A 20071-nucleotide genomic window follows, 5' to 3' on the forward strand; every position below is an offset into this window, starting at 1 on the left:
GGTTTACATCTGAATGTACTGATTTTTAGTGGGTAGAATGAACTCACATCTGCACAAGAGTTCTAGTCCAAGGCAGTACAACAAATGACTTGAAAGGGGCTTCTCTACATTTTAAACAGTATCTAATCCCCCCCCACACACACACATTTTATTATCTAATGGGCCATACAATTTTGAAGTTTGTTTTAAAAAAGAAAGACTCTGCATTTGCTAATAGATAGCACCTCCATTTACAGATGAGGAACACCATAGCCAGCTCTCTTCATATCATCAGAGAAGGTAGTGGCAGGGAAGGGGTTAAACTGAGAAAGAGTAAACTTGCCCAGGCTGCAGGGAGGGGTGCTTGGAGCATTTTTTTTTGGCTTTGTGTCTGCTTAGTGAAGCACCTTAGGCATTCACGCAGAGGATGCCTCAGTATTCCTGAGAGTGCTTGGCTCAGCTCTGCTTCATTGGCACATGTGGCTGTGGAGGGAAGGACAAGTACCAACGATCACAACTTACTTATACTCTTGGGGTCTTTCATACCCTCCATCAAACGTAAGATCCCATGCCCTCAATGGCACAGCTGATGTAGATGTTAGGAAGCAAAGAAGAACAACACCAAAACCCGTTTTTGTTTAGTTAAACTGTTGATAGTCTCAGAGCCAGAAACTCAAGCTAACACTGGTAGCTGCCAGTAGAGTGTGCACATATCTGAAATATCTGTAGACACTGAAGAGGCATGGGCAAGGATAAGGACAGTGGATAAAGTAACATTTATCAGATTCTTAGCATGCATTTTCTCATTTGAGCCTCATACAGTGCGGCAACACAGAAATCAATGCTTTTCTTTTATTTCTGCAAAAACCAAAATTCATTTTCTAGTTCAATGTCCATGGTAGGGCCAGATTGTGAACCAAAATCTGTCTCCTCTAGGTCACTACTACACATGGGAATGATGTTTTGTTTGTGGATGACTCAGTGGCCTTGGGCAAGCCTCCTTAGCTTCCTTGTCTTCTGCTCTTCAGCTATGAAAGGGGGTGATGGATTGGGTAATTCCAAAGTCCTCTCCAAGTTCATAGTCCTCATCTCTGAAAAGGTTGCCCTAGCAGTGCCCTTTCCCGCTTCCAGGCTAGAGTCAGGCAGCTGGCACCCTTGACAGCCTGAGCTCAGGCCAGTGCAGGTCTTTGTTGTGAGCAGAAACAGGTAGGTAAGGTTTGAAGTACTCAATATTGCTGTTTGGAGCTTAAATTCAAATTATTTGAGTGATTAATCACTCACAGGCAATCAACTTTTTAAAACACAAAAATTAAACTCTCGCTTTCAAATCAGTTCTGTTTCTGTTTAGCTATTGCTTTATTTCTTTTTAATGGGTCTGAGAGATTGTCAGTGCTGATTTTCATCCAAATGGATGGCTTTGAGGAGATTTTTTAAAGCGTGCCAAAAATGTGTTTGTGAATCTCTCCAAGTTACTATGTAAAACTAGAATTTGTCATGGTAAGTGTGCTTGTATAAACTAGAATTTGTCATGGGAAGTGTGCTTGTATAAAAGGCATCGTGTCTATTTTGAAGCATTTTAATGTTTATCAGGACATTCTAAACAACTATCTTTGTCTCAAGTCAAAAATAAGAAATAAGTGATGGTAAAAATGAACGTAGCCATAAGGAAGGGCATTGGGAACATTCTAGATCTTTGTCATCCATGTTTTTTTGCTATCTGGAACTGAGGATGCTGACTTTCTCTAAACGATCTCACAAGACCTGAGGTCAACAGCATGTCCTCTGCCATCCTCACTCACATCTGAACCTTTATTAAACACCTACTGAACATAATACTATGGTGCCATCATGCCTGAAGACTCAGACATGCCCAGAAAGACATGGAGCTAGAGAGAATACTTGTCGACAGATACATATATCTAGAGGAGACAGAACTGTACCCTGGCTGGACAGGTACTCAGATCTTGAATTTGACTGAAATATCTGCTTTTCCATCTTCACAGTTCATTAACCCACAGACCTTCACGTCTCACTTTGTAAGATGAGCAAAGTATGGTCACTGTAGCATGCCAACTGTGCTAACTGGGTTCAAATCCTCTACTTACTTCATGGTCAGAGCTCTGGAACTTTGGGCAAATCATTCATCTCCATAGCAAGGATGGCTGTATGGATCAAATATGGTGTGACAAAGACTTCAAACTTCTGTTTTAAAGGCTTATTTTATTTTTAATTGTGTATGTATGCATGTGTAGGCACTTACTGAGACCAGAAGGGGTTGTTGGATTCCTCAGAGCTAGAGTTGTTGTGAGCTACCTGGTGTGGGTGCTGGGAGCTGAACTTGAGTAGTCTGGAAAAGCAGCTCTTACCCAATGAGCTCTCTTTCCAGATCCAGCTCTGTGCTTCTTCATCAATCATCAAACTCCCTATTGTAACTCAAGTCAGCAGTTCTGGGTGTGCTTCATTTGTTTTGCATGTCCACACTGAAGTAGTCTGTGGCAAAAGGAAAGCAATTAAGTGAACAGGAAAATAGGTGATCACCAACCATGGCTGAACACATCTCCCGAGTGAGCAGGAGGACAGGTGATCACCAGCCACAGCTGAACACATCTCCCGAGTGCTGGCATTAGCTGTTGTCTAATGGAACAGCAGCTTTCCTAAAATATGCTCTCAGAAGTGCATGTGGAAGGTGAATTTTAATTACGTTAGAAAAGTCCTATTATACAGATCTAAGAGGTTTAGACTCCTCACTTGGAGGAGTGCCCCAATGGTAAATTTTCTGATTTTTCTCAGAGGAGCTCTGGGTTTCTTCCTTTCTTACTGTACTAAACTGTGTACAAGGTAAAACCATTTCAGATGCTTTTAAGGGGACAGTTGAGTAGTGTTCAGTGCATTCCTAGTGTACAAACGTTACTACCACCTAAGATCTCAGAACTTTCATCAACCCAGTACAGTAGAAGCTCCGTACATGTGACATGCTCTGGCTTTACTTAGGAAATCTTTCAGAGATGGAAGGACCTTAGAGACTTCCTGTCCAACCTCTCACTTGAATAGAAGGAGCTGAGTTTCAGAAAGGCAGAGTGTTCTATGCCCCAGCTTCTTAACTCTGGGCTTCAAAGTGAATGTGAAGGCTGTGAAAATGTTTCTAAATGTTCTATGACCAATAGCTAACTCAACATCAAATCCCAATGAATTCAATGTGGTTTTGGTGACACTTGTTTATGTCACTTGACACAAATGCCTCAGTTCTGATCATAACACTCTGCACTGTACATGCCTTCATGGCAAACAAATGTCAACGGAAATGTCGTTTTTATTTATGTGTATGAATGTTTTACCTGCATGTATGTCTCTGCACCACATCTGTGCCTGATGTCTACTGAAGCCAGAAGAGGGCATCAGACCCACTGAAACTAGAGTTTCAGGCACTTGTGAGCCACCATGTGATTGCTGGAGGCCTCTGCAAGAGCAGCGAGTGTTCTTAACCACTTAGCCATCCTCCAGCCCCAAACAGTGCCAACGAACACTGCCTAAAACACCTCTGCTCAGCTGGAGACTATGGCGTATTATGAATTGTAGTGTTTTACTTCATGTCTTAGGGTTCCTATTGCTATGATGAACACCATGTTCACAAGCAACTTGGAGAGGAGAGGGTTTATTTCATCTTAGAGCTTGTAGTCTATCACGAAGGAAAGTCAGTGCAGAAACTGAAAGGAGGAACCTGGAGAGAGGAATTTGAAACAAAGACCATAGAGGACTGCTGGTTACTGGCTTGCTTTCAGTGACTTGCTCAACTTGTTTTTTTTTTTTTTTTGTTTTTTTATACACCTCAGGACCACCTGCCCAGGGGTGGCATCACCACAGTGAGGCAGTTGTGTCCCACCATGTGATTGCTGGAAACCTAAGCCAGGTCCCCTGCAAGAGCAGCAATATGGCCTCTCACATCAGTCTTCAAACAATAAAAGGCTTCTTAGGCTTACTTGCAGGCCAATCTAATGGGGGCATTTTCTCAACTGAGGTTCCTCTTCCCAGATGACTCTAGCTTGTGTTAAGTCAACAAAACCTAATAAACACTGTACATACATACTTTTCTGCTTTTATAGGAGTATGGTTTAATTAAAGAAATCAGACATTTGATATTTTCCTTCCATCATTTCCCAGCAAGTAAGTATCAAATTTGTGTCTTTGCATTACATTCTGTTAAGACTGTTTGATTTTTAAAACTTGCTGTTTGAGGGACTGGAAAGATGGCTTAACTGTTAAGAGCACTTAGTGCTCTTCCAGAGAACCTGGGTTAGGTTGCTCACAGCCATCTGTAACTGCAGCTGGACGGCTCTCATGCACTCTTCTGCCTTCCTTGGGTCCCTGCATAAACAAACATGGTGCACATAAGCTCATGTGGCCATACACATAAATAAAAATATATTTAAAATGCTGTTGAGTTTCTGACTGAGTTATAGTTTTTAAAACTGTTCAATTAATTTTGGCTTGAGATTAGAACATAATTTCCAGTAATTTCTAAAATGTCCCTAAACACACTTTAGGCATTTTGTATTATGTATTAATGCAAAGTAGCATTTTCAACATTGATAACTATAAAATAAAAATACTGATCAACTCCAAGAAAATATTGACATGTTCTATGCCCTACAGTATCAATATTCAAGGACTTAATTATTCTATAAAAAATGAACAAGCATATAATCTCATTAGTATATGAATTTGCTTTCATCTTTAGTAAGTGATACAATTATTCATATACCAAAGAATTGTTTTAAAACAAATTTGTGATTTATTATGAATAAAAGTTTGATTTGTATAGCTATTTTATAAATACTTAGAGTTATATAAAAATTTCTCATGGGAGTAGGGGTGACAAGCAGGAAAAACTTTAAGCCACCCTGTTCTAAATCACCCAGCATATTGCAGATCCATTTAAGGCTGAGAGCTAAGATCTTTCGTAGTTCAAATCTCTTCCTTGCTTGCACACTTCCAAGTTATACCCTGCAACCATTTTTGAACAGGTGCATTGGATATTCTTAAACACGGCCATTCACTTTTCTTCACATTTTTGTGTTTAGATAAATTTTCCTTAAAGTTGTGCAAGGTGCTACCTTCTAAAACCCCTTGAATTCTTCAAGCATCCAGTACCTTTGCACTGTTTTATTTACATGACATTTTAATGGCCTCTCTCTCTCTCTCTCTCTCTCTCTCTCTCTCTCTCTCTCTCTCTCTCTCTCTCTCTCGGTTTTTCAGAACAGGTTTCTCTGTGTAACAGCTCTGGCTGTCCTCTAATTCTCTTTGTAGTCTCAAACTTACAGAGATCCGCCTGCCTCTGCCTCCCAGCTGAGTGCTGGGATTAAAGGTGTGTGCTACCATGCCTGGCTCTAATGGTTTTATTTTTAAAAGAGGATTTTCCCTATAAAAATAGTTACTATTATTTATGAATTACTGGACCAATGTTATTCATGTTTATTATCTTATTTCAGCCTTGGAGCAACTCCAGCATACAGGTCTTTTTTTTTTAACTCTAGTTTGACACATAAAGAAATGGGCTCATGGAATCTATGTTATATACAAGTTCATATATATATATATTTATATACACACATATAAGTAGTAGAACTGGATTCAAAGCCAGAAGTACTTGACTACCAACTTCCAACACTTTCTTGGGTTCCATGCCATCGTCTCTTTAATAGAATGTAAACTCAGTGTAGCTGTATAACAGTAGACTTAGTCTAAGGTTCTAATATCCCATCCTTAAGCAATGGCTTTTCCATACCCATCTTCACCTTATAAAACCCTCCCATGCCTTGAAATGCACTTCATCCCCCACTTCTTTTCACGATAATTATTCTGGCATTTATTAAATGCTTCCAAGTACTTCACAGTGCATTATCTCATTCAATCCTCACAACATTCCTCAGGCTGGTACTGTTACACTTATCTTACAGATGAGGAAATGGAAGCTTCTAAAAAATAATTAAATATGATTAAAATAGGTGGAAAGAGAGAAGAGAGAGAGGAGAAGGAGGGAAGGGTGAAAAAGAGAAGAGACGGAAGAGTGAGAAAGAAAGGAGAGAGAGAATGAGTATGTCTTGTAGGTGCTGTTCCCACTCCTTGAAAGCTGAAACATGGTGTATGAGGCTTGGTGTGTGCTGACCATCTGGCTACTTTCTACCCTGCTAGATATGAATAGAATTGCTTGTTTAATTGAATGAGACCATCATAGGCACTGTAGAGCCAGGTCTGCCTAGTCAAAATAGGATTTTTAAAAAGTTTGAATTGGAAAAGAAATTTGAATCTTGCTGTAATTTTCAAATATTTTCTGTTCCTGAATGCTTTCCAAGGTGTTGGCAGGAACCCTGGTAATCACCGTAAAGCATATGTTCTCAGAAAAGGATCTGGGGGGAAGTTTGGGGAGGGGAATCAAGTAAAATGCCCTTTTCCTTTGGAAAAAATACTGAAAGCATTGCCAGATTAGGAGTCTATACAGGGTCTATATAGAAAGAACACTATGGGGCTTTTTCCTTCATTTTTTTTGTATTGATTTTCCAGACACTTTAGTGTTAAACCATGCCAGAAGTGTTGTGGAGATGAATCACTATTATCCAAAGGCCGCCAGCCTCTTTTCCTTCTGACAGAAGGATAATTCCACATGGATCAAATAAATACAGATGTGTGGTAATTAGTTCTATTCCCAGTGAGCCTATTTCCAACACACTAAAGATGTGAGCGATTATGGAACCTCACCCCAGCAGCTTTTATCAATTTAAACCGCTAAACAACAGGATAGGTCATAACCCAGCCTGCTATTAATAATGTATTTAGTATGTACAACATTATAAATTGGGGTAGGGGCTAGAAAAAGACACCTTTTAAGAGGGGTGATTTGATTTTCCACCAGAATAATCACATGTGCCTGGCCACTCACCTGATGTACAGTCCCAAAGCAATCAAAAGAATCAAAAATCTCATCCAAGGAAAAGAGGCCTACATCGTGGGCGGGCTCCTCCACAGAGATGATTTAGCTGTGGCTGACATGCTGAATGTACCCATCCTGGGCTCAGAGCCTGAGCTGGTTCACCTTTACAGTGCCAAGTCTGGAAGCAAACGGATTTTTGACAGTGCCAATGTGCCAGTGCCTCCTGGAATATATGACATCTACACTTACCAACAGGTATGTAGGGCGGCTCTGTTCAAATATCTCCTATCCCCTTGACATTGTACAACTTCAGGTAATCTGGGTCCAGCCCTGCCCAAGAAGACTGTGTAAATGCTTGAGTTGCTCTGAAGAGGGCTACATTATACCTTCATGTTTGCTTGTTTCTCATACTGTGAACTGAACCCAGAGCTTTTCACATGGTTGGTAAGTACTAGAAGGTTTTATCCTCAGCTCTTTTTTAACTTTTGAGATAAAGTTTTACTAAGTTACACATGCTGATCTTAAACTTGTGGTTCCCAAGAATCTTTGATTACATGTCTGAACTACCAGGCCTAGAGGCCTTATTATAGAAATTATTAAAATTTTCAAAATGTCTACCTTTTGGATTAAGTTACTAGTGCTGGTAAAATAATAATCAGGACTAATCTATCAGTATTTAATGCTTTAATATCTATTGGTTCATCGTCACATTTGCCATCCAGTCATTTAATAGGACCCTAAGAACACAAGAGTCCGTTTTGGCAAAGAAGTGGGTTAGAAAGCTTTGCAGAGTGCTTGGCGAGACTGCAGAGTACTGAATACATCCTTGACTCTCATAAATGCTCTGGCTCTTCAGTAGTGGCTCGGAAGAGAGTAGAGAACCTAGCCGGAAACAGGAAGTGAAATGCCCTCAAGAATAAAACTACTTCCCATTTTACCTTGGACCCAGTCACCCTGCACTTCTCCCTTAGCCTCTAGAAATAGTTTCCTTCTGAGTTGGCTCTAGCAAGTATTCTCCCATTTAAATGCCATCTGTTTACATAATAAAGAAAATCAAAAGACAAACTGCTGGCTGTTAACATTTCCTAACCTCTATTTCTGAATTTCTCTTGACTGGTTCCCTGTGCCAACCACAAATTATCTCCTTTCCCTTTTTCTTGGGAAGTTAAGGAGCCATAAACAGTGAGGTAGCAAATATAAGGGTCAGATTTGGGGATCTCTCTTGACTTCGGTTGCTTGGTCAGGATGTTCCTCACAGAAGAGCCACTAAGAACATAATGAAGCCTTTGAGCAAATCATTCATTAGAAAGTCTATTTTAAAGACACTATGAATTCATCAAGCTTCCTTGAAGTGTTTGAGTCTTGCTATAGAAAGTTCCTGGCCAACAATTGGCTTATAGCAGAAACACAGTCTGGGATTTTAGTTGAGGAGATTTTAGTGGAGAGACTTCCACTGTCATTAACTTCCACTGGAATTTGAAGGTACCTAGGTGGATTGCTTAATTTTGCTTCCTAATAGAATGTTTTGGCTGACAGGCTTAATATGGGAGAAATAGATTTTTAAATGATACAACTGAATGCACATACCACACTAAACAATCTTCATGTCTTTAAAATGCAGGTATAATGTTTGTATTGAGTCTTAGTTCCATCTTCATTGATAATAACACAGGCAATCTATGCTCTGAAATATTTTAGAACTTTATATATTAATTGTAGTTAAAAGTATGGGCACATTTAATACTGTACAAACTCTGTCTAGTTGTAATATTTAGAAGTAGGACTAAAACCCTTCTCATAAGCCCTCAGATTTGAGGGATGTTATTTGACACAGAGTATGTATCAATGGCATAGCAGTAAGTCAAGTTGTATCTGAGTTCTATGCTTGTTTGGAAGACATGCATCTGAGGTCAGCAAGAACTAAAGCACCCCATTGAGGCTTTTCCCAATAGTAATGGCTCTACCTAATCAATCTGAGTGTATCAGTATTTTGAATCTGCAGATGGTGAAGAATCAATCCTGACTCTTTATCGATGTGCATTGCAAATTTAAAGTGGGTGAAAGCTGTGATTATTTCAACTTAGGTTAATAAGTATTCTTGGGTCTTAGTTGGATTTTTACAGTAGTAATTTTTCTGGTTCTGCTCTTCGCCAATAAAAAATGAATCACAACTAAAATTATATTACATTTTTTAAAAACAGATTCAAACAAAAAATGATAAATGTTTGGAAGTAGCATAAAGTCATGTGGTTTATGACTGAGTTTTTTAATCTAGCACAAGCACAGTGAGCATTTCCTGTTTTGATCCATAAAATAACCATGTAAGACCCTTTTTGGCATATGTTCTGTATGAAATATTGACAGCTTTGGTTAAATAATCAAAAATGGCAATGCTTTTTTAAAGCACTGTTCAATTTTCACTTAAAGATAGCACATAATTCTTCCAGCGGTGTAGTCTTTACAATACTATTGATCGTTTTCGTGACTGTAGGGATCCTGCCACAGGCACCCATTTATAGGACTCTCGGATGCAACAAATAATAGGATTTGGAGGAAACACATACTAATTCTGTTAGTATTGAAAGCCTCCAAGTATACAGTATATCTAAATACACAATTTTTAAAGGCTGTGCTGGAATACCTTTCCTTAAACTAGCAAAATAATTTTTAGCCAATATTAAGAGACTAAACAGCACTTCTACTTTTATAACTTATACACAGTACACACAGATCACAGCAAAATATGATTCAATATAGAACATAGCTAATTGGAGAAAGGAGGATGCAACCTTGGAAGACACAGTAGGAACCTCCTCCTTTGGCTGTGCTCATTAGCCATATGGTATATAGACCAGAGCACTTATCATTTAAACATCCAAATTATCAATAAATACTACTTGATAATCAGAGGGCTGAGACAATTTCATTTTTACCTTTATTGAATAAGCCATATTGCATGAGCTTTCTGGAAACCCCAAGTGTGGCTATTTCGGTGTCTCTTCTACACTGCCATGTCATGTAGCATCCCCCAAATCATTTGCTAAATAGACACAATTCAGGACAACATTGTGCCTTTAAACAAAACCATTCTAACTTTGCCATTCCTAACCTCAGCTAAACCATTAGTCTTCAATGCTTTCAAACTCTTTAGTTAAAAAAAAACAGTCCATTTGGTAGTTAAAAGAATAGATGCATAATTTTATGTCAGTTTGACACAAACTATAGTCATCTGAGAAGAGGGAACTCAATTGAGAAAATGCCTCCATAAGATTGAGCTGTAATCAACCCTGTTAGGCATTTTCTAAATTAGTGATTGATATGGGAGTACCCATCCCATTGTGGGTGGGGCTACCCCATGCTGCTAGTCCTGGGTTCTGTAAAAAATTAGATTGAGAAAACAATAAGGAACAAGCCAGTAATCCACACCCCTCCTTGGCCTCTGCATCAGGTTCTGCCTCCAGGTTCCTGCCCTGTTGGAGTTCTTGTCCTGACTTCCTTCCATTATGGATAGTGTAACTTTCCTCCCCAAGTTATTTTGGTCATGGTGCTTCATCACAGCAATAATTACCCTAACTAAGACAATAGAGAATAAGAATATTATTGTCAAGTATGGGTTTCACAGTCAAGAATAGCATGGGTAGGTACAGGAGACACAGTCATTAGTGTTGTTTTGTTGCTTTCTGGGAGGTACAGACATCAAAGTCATGTTGTGATCTAATGAGCTTGTGTTCCTCAAAACTATAATAGAATGTCCTTACGTAGAATTAGTAGTCTTGCTACAAAGACTTTTGTCTGATTCAAATGCAACACAAGTGACTTACTGACTTGGAAGTAAGTTGTTTCTCTGTCTCCTCTGGCCTCTTTCTACACTTCCTCCTTCTCCAGCTGTCTGCAGGCTTGGATACACGGCCACATGAGAAGGGAAAGAGTGTAGGGTTTGGAGTCAGAGCAACCCAAGAGAAGCCTTGTTCTGCCACTCAGTGCTGTATGATCACGGACAAGTCACTTAAATTAGTCAGCCTCTACTTATGTATTAAAGATATATGTGACAAGGCCAGTTCCTACTGAGTGTTCAGTAATGTTAGTTATTATTGTTTTTTATTATCATTTTGAAATTAAAGTATGGATTTTTAATTAATTAATGTATGTATTATGTATAATATGTTCTGTCTGCATGTATGCCTGCCCACCAGAAGAGGGCACCAGATCTCATAGATGGTTGTGAGCCACTATGCGGTTGCTGGGAATTGAACTCAGGACTTCTGGAAGAGCAGCTAGTGCTCTTAACCTCTGAGCCATCTCTCCAGCCCTAAAGTATGGATTTCTATTCCTTAATTTTTCATCCATTTAAGTCCAGTTGTTGAAAGTATTTATTGTTTCATATCAAATGCCAGACAGCTGACATTCCAGGAAGGCTGTTTATACAAGTGTTTTTTTGTTGTTGTTGTTGTTTTAAGTTGTAGGTTTCTATTCCTTTTTAAATCCTAAAAATAGAATCTTTATTCCCCAACATACTGTTTTCTTGATTATTTGGGAGTTTCACATAATGTACTCTGATCACCTTTACTTCCTCGTCCTCCCAGGTCCACCCTCCCCATTGTGATCTGCAAGTGTTTTTATCTCATTTATCTCTTTCTCTATACACATTCATTATGTCACTTGGCCAATTGGCCAAACAAATGTATGTTGATGAGGAAAAAATGTTTTAGACATTACAGTACTTATTTATTTTAGGTTACAGTATTTAAAAGCTCAACCGAGATTTTAGGACTATATTTTTATAGTCTTGACATTATTAAAAAAAATCATTTGAAGAATCAGTAACTAAACACCTAAGTTGCTGAGAAAGAAAGGTGACAATTCCAGAGTTCAATTACAGATGTCTAAAGGTTCTTTTCTTTTTTCCTCACTAGTCCACATAATAATAGTCTTTCAATTTCTCACAAATACAAATGCATTTTAAACATGACCTTTATCCCATTGGCTAGTGATTTCTTTATATCACACATCACTTCCAACTTCTTGAATTTGTCTAGTGAGTCGAGGGCACCTAATGAACAGACTACGTAAAGATACACTCAGCAGCACAGCCAAGCTGCTATGACAGAAAAGAAACATGCTTTATTGCTGCTCTGTACCTTTGCCCACAGATGTTAGAACAGTTGAGCCAATTGGTGACTGATCACCTGCAAATCCAACGCTGGGTCTTTAAAATGAACATGGAATTTGGAGGAAACGGGACAGCATTTTGTGACATCCCTTCCCACCTCCAGTGCTACAAGTGGGTGCTAAAGGAGAGTGACAGATATGGCCATGAAGACTGGAAGAAGAAGTGGGCACAAGTGAGTGTTCAGTGGCGACTTAGGCCACAACTGTGGACAGTTAGGAGATGCAACCCTTTCTCCCAGACTCAACTGTCGTCTATGGCAGAGCCTTTCCTGGGCCTTTGTCCTAACATACAACATGAATGGACGTACTGGGTCACTTAACTGTCCATTTGGGGGTCCAAAACATTTTTCACACCTTCAAACTGTTTATGATACCTAAGAAATGACTAAAAAGCCATATTCAATAACAGTCCAGCTGGCCTTGGTGAACTCCCAGTAGATCAGCTCCGCTGTCTCAGTGGGTGGGTGCACCCCTTGTGGTCCCGACTTCTTTGCTCATGTTCTCCCTCCTTCTGCTCCTCATTGGGACCTTGGGAGCTCAGTCCAGTGCTCCAGTGTGGGTCTCTGTCTCTACCTCCATCCATCACCAGATGAAGGTTCTATGATGATATGCAAGATATTCGTCAGTATTGCTCTAGGATAGGGTCACTGGACTCTCTGAACATGGCGAACAATGAAGGCTGATGAGAAGCCAAGGACAATGGCACGGGGTTTTGATCCTACTTAATGTGCTGGCTTGGTGGGAGCCTAGCCAGTTTGGATGTTCACCTTCCTAGATATGGACGGAGGGGGGAGGACCTAGGACTTACCACAGGGCAGGGAACCCTGACTGCTCTTTGGACTGGAGAGGGAGGGGGAGAGGAGTGGGGGGAGGGGGAGAAGGGTGGGAGGAGGGGGAGGGAAATGGGAGGCTGGGAGGAGGTGGAAATCTGATGGGAGGCTGGGAGGAGGTGGAAATCTGGTTTTTTTTTTATTCTCCTTTTATCAATTAAAAAAAAAAAGAGAAAAAAGCCATATTCAAGTAGCATTGCAAATCTTAGCATTTGCCCTGGGCAGATCCTGTGCTTCTGCCAAGTACTGTGATTAAGCTAGCCGTGTGTGTGTGTGTGTGTGTGTGTGTGTGTGTGTGTGTGTGCATGCATATGTGTGCATGTGTACATGCGCATGTGTGTGTTTCTACTAGCAAATGGAGGTTCCTGAGAGCTAATGTAAAATAACATTCTGTCAGAAGCCATGTTCCTGAAGATACTCTAAAGAAATCTATGTAACTACAAGTCCCTGTGAGAGGCTGAGAGAAGAAAAAACCCCAGAAGAAAACTTCCAGCAAAAACTGAGTAGTAGGCTCAGGATCTTGGGCTAGGTGTGGAGGTGTGTAAACCTTTCCACATATGTTGTTGAAATGAATTATACAACCTCAGTCTGTTCCTACTTTGCTTAAGAGTTGTACTAAGCACTGTCCCACTTTGTATCCTTACACCAGCTTCTCTTTATCACATCTGTTCTACCTGACCTACTAGAAAAAAGAAAATTGGCAGGCAAACTCTTTATATAGTCTCTTTCCTCCCAGCATGCAAAGCGGTGGGCCTTGCAGTGATTTGCATCTGCTTTGCGCATCCCACTACGGAAGTCTATGAATCAAGTCGCAAGTGATGGAAAGGCAGGGCACACTGGTGGGAGCCACATTATTCCTGGGCAAGTGAAATGATGAATAAGTCTAGAGAACAGTCAGGAGGGAGAGTTCCCTTTGACAAATGGGTCGGTTCTCCCCATGATCTATTTCGGGCTTTCTTCCCCCTCCAACAGTGAACGGACTAAATGCAGTACCTGTCATGGCTAGCTCTTTACATATTATTTAAAGGATACTAAAGTGAATTACTCTTCTAGAAAAAAAATAAACCAAAGAAAATGTATTTAATTTTGAGGCCAATAGAGGCTTTTCTTATGTTCTCTTTGAACTGGATTTTATCTTCTTGAAGCAAAGCTGTCAAGTTTAAACCATGGAAAAGGCTAGCACTTTTATTTTAAAGACTCAAAATACCAGTGTGTACAGTGTTTGCTGGCCTCAGCATTTCAAACCAATCATTTTTAAAGAAATCCCCTGATATTAGACTATGATAAATTTGAAATGTTTGACTTTGAGTTTTAAAAATATTTACAGTACTGACAGTTGGCTGAATTGTGGTTAGAAACCTCACTGTGGATTATTTAATTTCAATTATTTTAAACTATGCCATTTTAAATTGTTACCAAATACATTTGGCACTGTTGTTAATGTTATTAAATTTGAAATTCTTAAATAATTAATGGTCTATTTAAATCATTTAAAAAATCTTAAACAGGGAAAATAATTATTCAGTAATTCTGTTATAATGCAGGCTTCATGCTTAGCTATGATGTATGAGAAGCCAAAGCTGAAAATGAAGATAAGCCCCCGTGAGCTCCCTTCCCTAGCTCAGGGACTAAGGACAGCTTATACCTGCAAAGGGAAGCCCTCCTCAGAGTGGAGGTGAGCTGCGGGTATCTGCTGAGAAGTTAGGGTTGGGAATCCACCTTTGTTCCAGAAGACCATTGTAACAGTGCACATTTAGACATCAAAGCGTTATTTTATGAGCACAGGCGCATTTTAATGTCCTATTACAGTCTGTAGACCTGTTCCTTTCGATAATGAAGATGTTGTGTTATCAAGCCTAGCCGGGCACATACAAAACATATGCTGGCAGGTTATTAAAAATTTCGGCTTCTTGATGAAAGACTATCCTGCAGGCTAAGAGTCCAGAGAAATACTGCATTCTGGGAGAATTACTAGAAATGAGGCTATGACTGTAAGCACTAAATTATGTTAATACTTACAAATAGCATCATTTGCATAGCAGTTTGTGACGCGATGCTGTGGTTTCGTTACTGGTATATCATGGCGACATATGAAAGCAGTGCAGTGTACAGGGTGGGAGCCACTCTAAAGTCTTAGAAGTAGGCAGGATTCGGTGTAGGCATTGATATATAACACAGAACACCTCTTTGTCCACTCTAATTTTGACATGAGCTTTGGCTGGTTGCAGCCGAGACTTGAAGCAAAGTCACGGGAGTCACCAGATGCTAAAAAGCCATAGTCACCTTTGAAAATTCAGTATCAAGATGTAGGAACCTCTGGAAAAGCAGAAAGGCCACAATGGAAACAAAACACAAATTTTCATATTTTCTTGGAGGCTAGTAACAAGGCTCTGCTTTTCATCCTATTGGCTAATGGCACCAGCTCTCCTTGCTCCACCCACTGGATCCCCATAACCTCAGTTGTGGAGTACACAGTGCTTGCTAAGGTCTGTGAATCCATTTGCACATATGCAGATTTTTTGCCTCTGAGTCAGGGTATTTGTTTCAGTTAGGAGGAAGGAAGACTTAAACAAAGGCACACTTGCAGGAGAGAAGCCTCCTGACCCATTCCCCTGCCACAGTCTGTGAAACCCAGCTCTGCTTTCTGTGCTACCAGTCTTTCTTGTGACTGTTTTCTAGTTTGTTTATGGGCAAATCTTCCCTCTCTCAATCCTGGGGCCCTATGGGTGACAATTATGTCACTGGTGATGGTACTCAGAGAGCAGCTTTCTGTGGAGCAGCTCCTCTGGGTAAAGAGTGAAACTGGATTCCTCTCAGCTTTCTTTGTGCCTCCCTTCATTGAACTTCTGCTGTCCTGGAGAGTCTGGGATATGGATCTTGGCATTGCTACTTTACCACTTAATGGGAGAAAGGAAACTGAACTGGCTGGCTCTTGAATAGTACTATTACACATTGTCATTTGGCCGTTTGTAGGAACAGCGTGTTTTTTAAAAATTTAATTTTTTAATTTTATGTGTATAAGTGTTTGGCCTGCATATTTGCCTGTGTACTGTGTGTGTGCCTGGTGCCTGTGGAAGCCAGAAGATGATACCCTGAACCTGGAGTCACAGTTAGAGCCATCTTGTGGATGTTGAGAACCAAACTCTGGTCCTCTGCAAGTATAGCAAGTGCTCTTAGCTGCTCAGCTATCTCTCTAGCCAGCAAGAATAGTTGTATTTTTGTTTTTTTTAAACCTTTCTTTGTACACTCCTTTGTTTTACTGTGTTAAGACATTTGGTATTAATTTCAGCATCACCTGAAGGGAAAGATCCTAATCCAGGGTATCCAAACTTAGAAGGCAGACTAAACCATAATTATTATTCCATTTTCTTAGAGAACTAATAAGACAGGGAGCAAACCATTACAGAGGAGACCTGCCCTCCACGATGTGCTCAGAGCAACTCCCACGGCCTCTGTGAAGCCTTCCTTGGAAGCAGTAATGGGAGCCACTTGCAGGCAGCTGACCTAAGTGCCTCATGTAGACCATGGTCTGGCTTTATTAGGTGAGCTCAAAAAGCCATTGACTTGTCACCACAAATGTCTAGTAAAGTTAAAATATAATGTAACATTAAAATATAACAGTATTAAAAATATGTCTAACCAAATAAGTTTAAAATCACGTTTCCCATTGCCATCATTTTCCTGAATTAATTCTCAAATGTGTATCATCTCTCATTGCCACAATAATTGTAAATATGCTAATTAGACATAGGATCTTAGCCATTTGCCCTGCTTATTCATATTCATCACAATTAACAGCTGCATGATATTCTATTTTATTGATTAATTCTAATATGCTAAATCATTCACCTGTCTGAAAACTTAAACTCTTCTCTGGTTTTGTTTTGTTTTGTTTTAAATTGTGGACCAGAGAAAAGCTTTGTTTTTACTTTTAGAATGTGCCAAAAGCAAAACCAAACCAAACCAAACCTGTGTTATTGTTTTCCAGGAGAAAGCCCATGAACAGAATGCGGTACAAAGTAGGAAGCTTCGACTTCTGTCGTATGTGCTGCATTTTTAGGAAGGTGCTAATGGCTGCCCAGACCATTAGCAGAGCGTGCAGAACAAGGAGCTGAGTACACCTAAAAAGACTTCCTTAAATTCCTAGAGAAGCAGCCCTACCTTAGGTCTGTCCTGCTTCTCTGGCAGACTTTCTCAAAGCACAGATGGCCCCAGACCACCACTACTCTAGAGTACATCCTTTTCCAGGAGGCAGGTGGAGGTGAGGAAAGCTGTCAGTATGCATAGCTCAGCTGCAGAAAGGAGGGGCCTGATCAGGAGCCCCTAGAAAACCCAGCTGCCTCAACACATACAAACCTGTTAACAGCAGAGTTGACAAAAGAGTATTTTATATGTTACCATTTGCCCAGTCATGGGGATATACACTTTGGTATTTTTCTCAATTTAATACACTGTCATAGTCATTTGAGTCTGCCTATACATTATCAGAGTGTTGAACAGCCTGCCTTCACAACCAGATGTAGCACAAAACATGATGAGCAATTCAACTTTCTTTTTTTTGCATAAGCCACCAAAAATTTTGGTTATGTTTTTACTTATTTTTTTAGACATAATTCAAGTTTACACAGTAAACATTTTTAAGCAGAAAAAGAGTTGAAATGGGTCAGTCTGATGCTGAGAAGTTAGCTACTGAGTGAACATTCAGGGTAACTGAGGGGTAGTTGGCTTCACAAGGTCCCATTACTCTGCCTCCCTTAGATCTTAAGAGGGAATAAGCCACAACCAAATCACCAGGAGAGCTGCCATTTCTTTATCTGGAAACATAGCAGTTCACCTGTCTCATGGGGCGGTGATGAGAATTAAATGAATCCTGTAAAATGCTAGCAATATTCTTAGCATATGAAAGTTTAAGACATTGTTGCTTTTTATTACGCATATTAATTAAATTTCTATTGTAAGAAAATACAAGCAATACTGAGTGAGTAAATACAAATCAGTTGTTCTTTGGCAATTAAGAAGAAGGTTCTTTAGGAGGCTTTTGTAGCCTTAAAGAATACTGTAGCATGCTTCAATTATCATTATACAAGATCCTATCAAAAAATTCAGAACAGTGATCCAATTGTCCCTATGCTATGACTTTCCCAGTGAATGACTTTAAAAGAATAGCCCTTGATAGCAGTCTGGCTTCTTTCCATTTGAAAGTAGAAAACAATGTGTATATTAGAGCTTTCTCCATGTTGAATAAAGAGGCTTAATAAAGTAGAGATTATTCTGACCAAAACACTGAGTCTGGATGCTTCATTTTCTGGTTCCAGTTGGCATATTTTCTAATTAGTGTAGCAGCACGTCACCATGATTGTTGGAAAGTCTTAATCATTTACATATTTTTCTTAGCTCTGAGAATGACTTAGAACGTTTTCTTCCAGTTCAATGGTTATTTTCATGGAGCTGCCAGGGTTGAGTTTGAGGTACTTCTCTGTGCCTGAGGATGATGACAGGAGAAGGAAAATTGCCTCCCCAGTTAAATGAAAGCCAGGGTACCCCTTCTGAGGACCTATAATAATCAGCTATACAAGCTGTTGGCTTGTGTGTCCTATTGATTTAATATGCTTCTAATCAGTACATAAAGCTATGGGCCTGCAGTGTTAATTTTTCATATGCTTACAAAGTACCCTTTGATTTTCTGTCACACGTTAATTACAGCGTTTTGCCATTAAATAGGAAGCTTTGTGTAAACTAATTACTAAGTAATCATTGTCTACTGCAAGCGTGCTGTTTGTACCTTTTATTTTATTCTAAAAATGCACAGATCTCACAGTCTGGAAACACTCTACCTTCCAGCCATTAGCTCTCACTAATTCATAGCATTATTGTGGAGAGTGGAGGAGTTGTAATTGTTGTGGTATCAAAGCTGTTAATTACCGGAGTAAACAGTTGAAATGGTGCCAAGGTCTATTGTACAAGGCAGAGAAAAGGAGGTTTAAATGTTACTCCCACCATCTGGGGACTGGAGGAAAGGCAAATGCTTGAAAACAGTGGCGAGGCACTGCCGCCGCTTCAGCTCCAGGGTTGGCGGCCATATGGATCCAGAAAAATTTGAATCAATTGAATTTAACTGCCAGTTTTTCACAATAACAGCATGGAAGGAAGGAATAAAGCAGAAGATGAGAAGAAGGAAAATTGGTTAGTGTTTTCACATCTAGGAAGGTCCTGCTGGAGTCCTTTTGGAATTGTCTGCTCTGGTGAAAACCACAGAGCAGGCTCAGGCTTTGGAATAGATTCAAAGTGAGCTTTTGCTCTCTGAATGCCATGTGCTTCTGGTCATCTGTCCTCGGTGCCCCTTGGTGAGTCAGGGATGCCCTTGAGAAGTCTAGGACTTTCTGTGACTGAGCCAGACTCAAGACAGACCCCTACTGTGGGATTCACTGGTCTCATCCTGTGCAAGGTCTGTGGAAGGAGAACAATCAATTTGCAGTGCTGTTCCATCTTCCTGACTCCTTGTGTCTGATGTGTGGAAATATCTAAAATGGTCCAGCTCTTCTCTTGACTAAGAAACGATGTTGCTAGTCCATTCCTTTTGTATAGGATTAAATACAAAGTCTCTTGATAATCTCTCAGTTTCATTTCTGGAACTCAGTCTTTTCCCATACTTGAATGAGAATCAAAGTCTGGTCTACAAAGAGAATTACCAGGACAGACAGGGCTACACAGAAAAACAAAGCAAAACAAAAAGAAAGTAACGAGAATCAAATCCAAAGGACATGTGTATTTCCTTTTGTTTTCAATCTACAATTAAAGAGTTTCCATCAGTGTCCACAGTTTTCCCAACCAGCTTCATTTCTCTATGTTGATAGGAAGAAACCTATTTCCAGAAGTAACCGTTATGACTAATTCCACTTATGGTTGATTTAAACATGGCATGGTTTTCATTTTAAAATACTGTATAATATTTTAAACAGCCATATGTATTTACTAATTGCCATTCTTACAGTTCAGTATAATTTCCTTGAGAACTATTTCGCAATGGTAAGAATATTTGTCTATCACAGTCATTTGTTCCGGTAAGTACTCTTCAGTATCATTCCCCAAACATGAACATATTCTTCTCTTTTTAAACCACGCTGGATTACTGTATTTATTTCTAATCATCCCTTTAGCAGATGTTGAA

At 39.7% G+C, this 20071-nt stretch overlaps 1 protein-coding gene across 1 annotated transcript in view; it reads left to right on the forward strand.

The window, feature by feature from the left end:
• The window catches only part of LOC142846753 (IQ domain-containing protein H-like), a 142114-nt gene that overhangs the window by 56671 nt on the left and 65372 nt on the right, over positions 1-20071 (forward strand). The window contains exon 6 of the mRNA XM_075967570.1: positions 12055-12246. Coding sequence (XP_075823685.1) covers positions 12055-12246 — 192 coding nt within the window. The remainder of the gene's footprint in view (positions 1-12054; positions 12247-20071) is intronic.

This window comes from Microtus pennsylvanicus, chromosome 3, assembly GCF_037038515.1.
Source record: "Microtus pennsylvanicus isolate mMicPen1 chromosome 3, mMicPen1.hap1, whole genome shotgun sequence".
NCBI lineage: Eukaryota > Metazoa > Chordata > Mammalia > Rodentia > Cricetidae > Microtus > Microtus pennsylvanicus.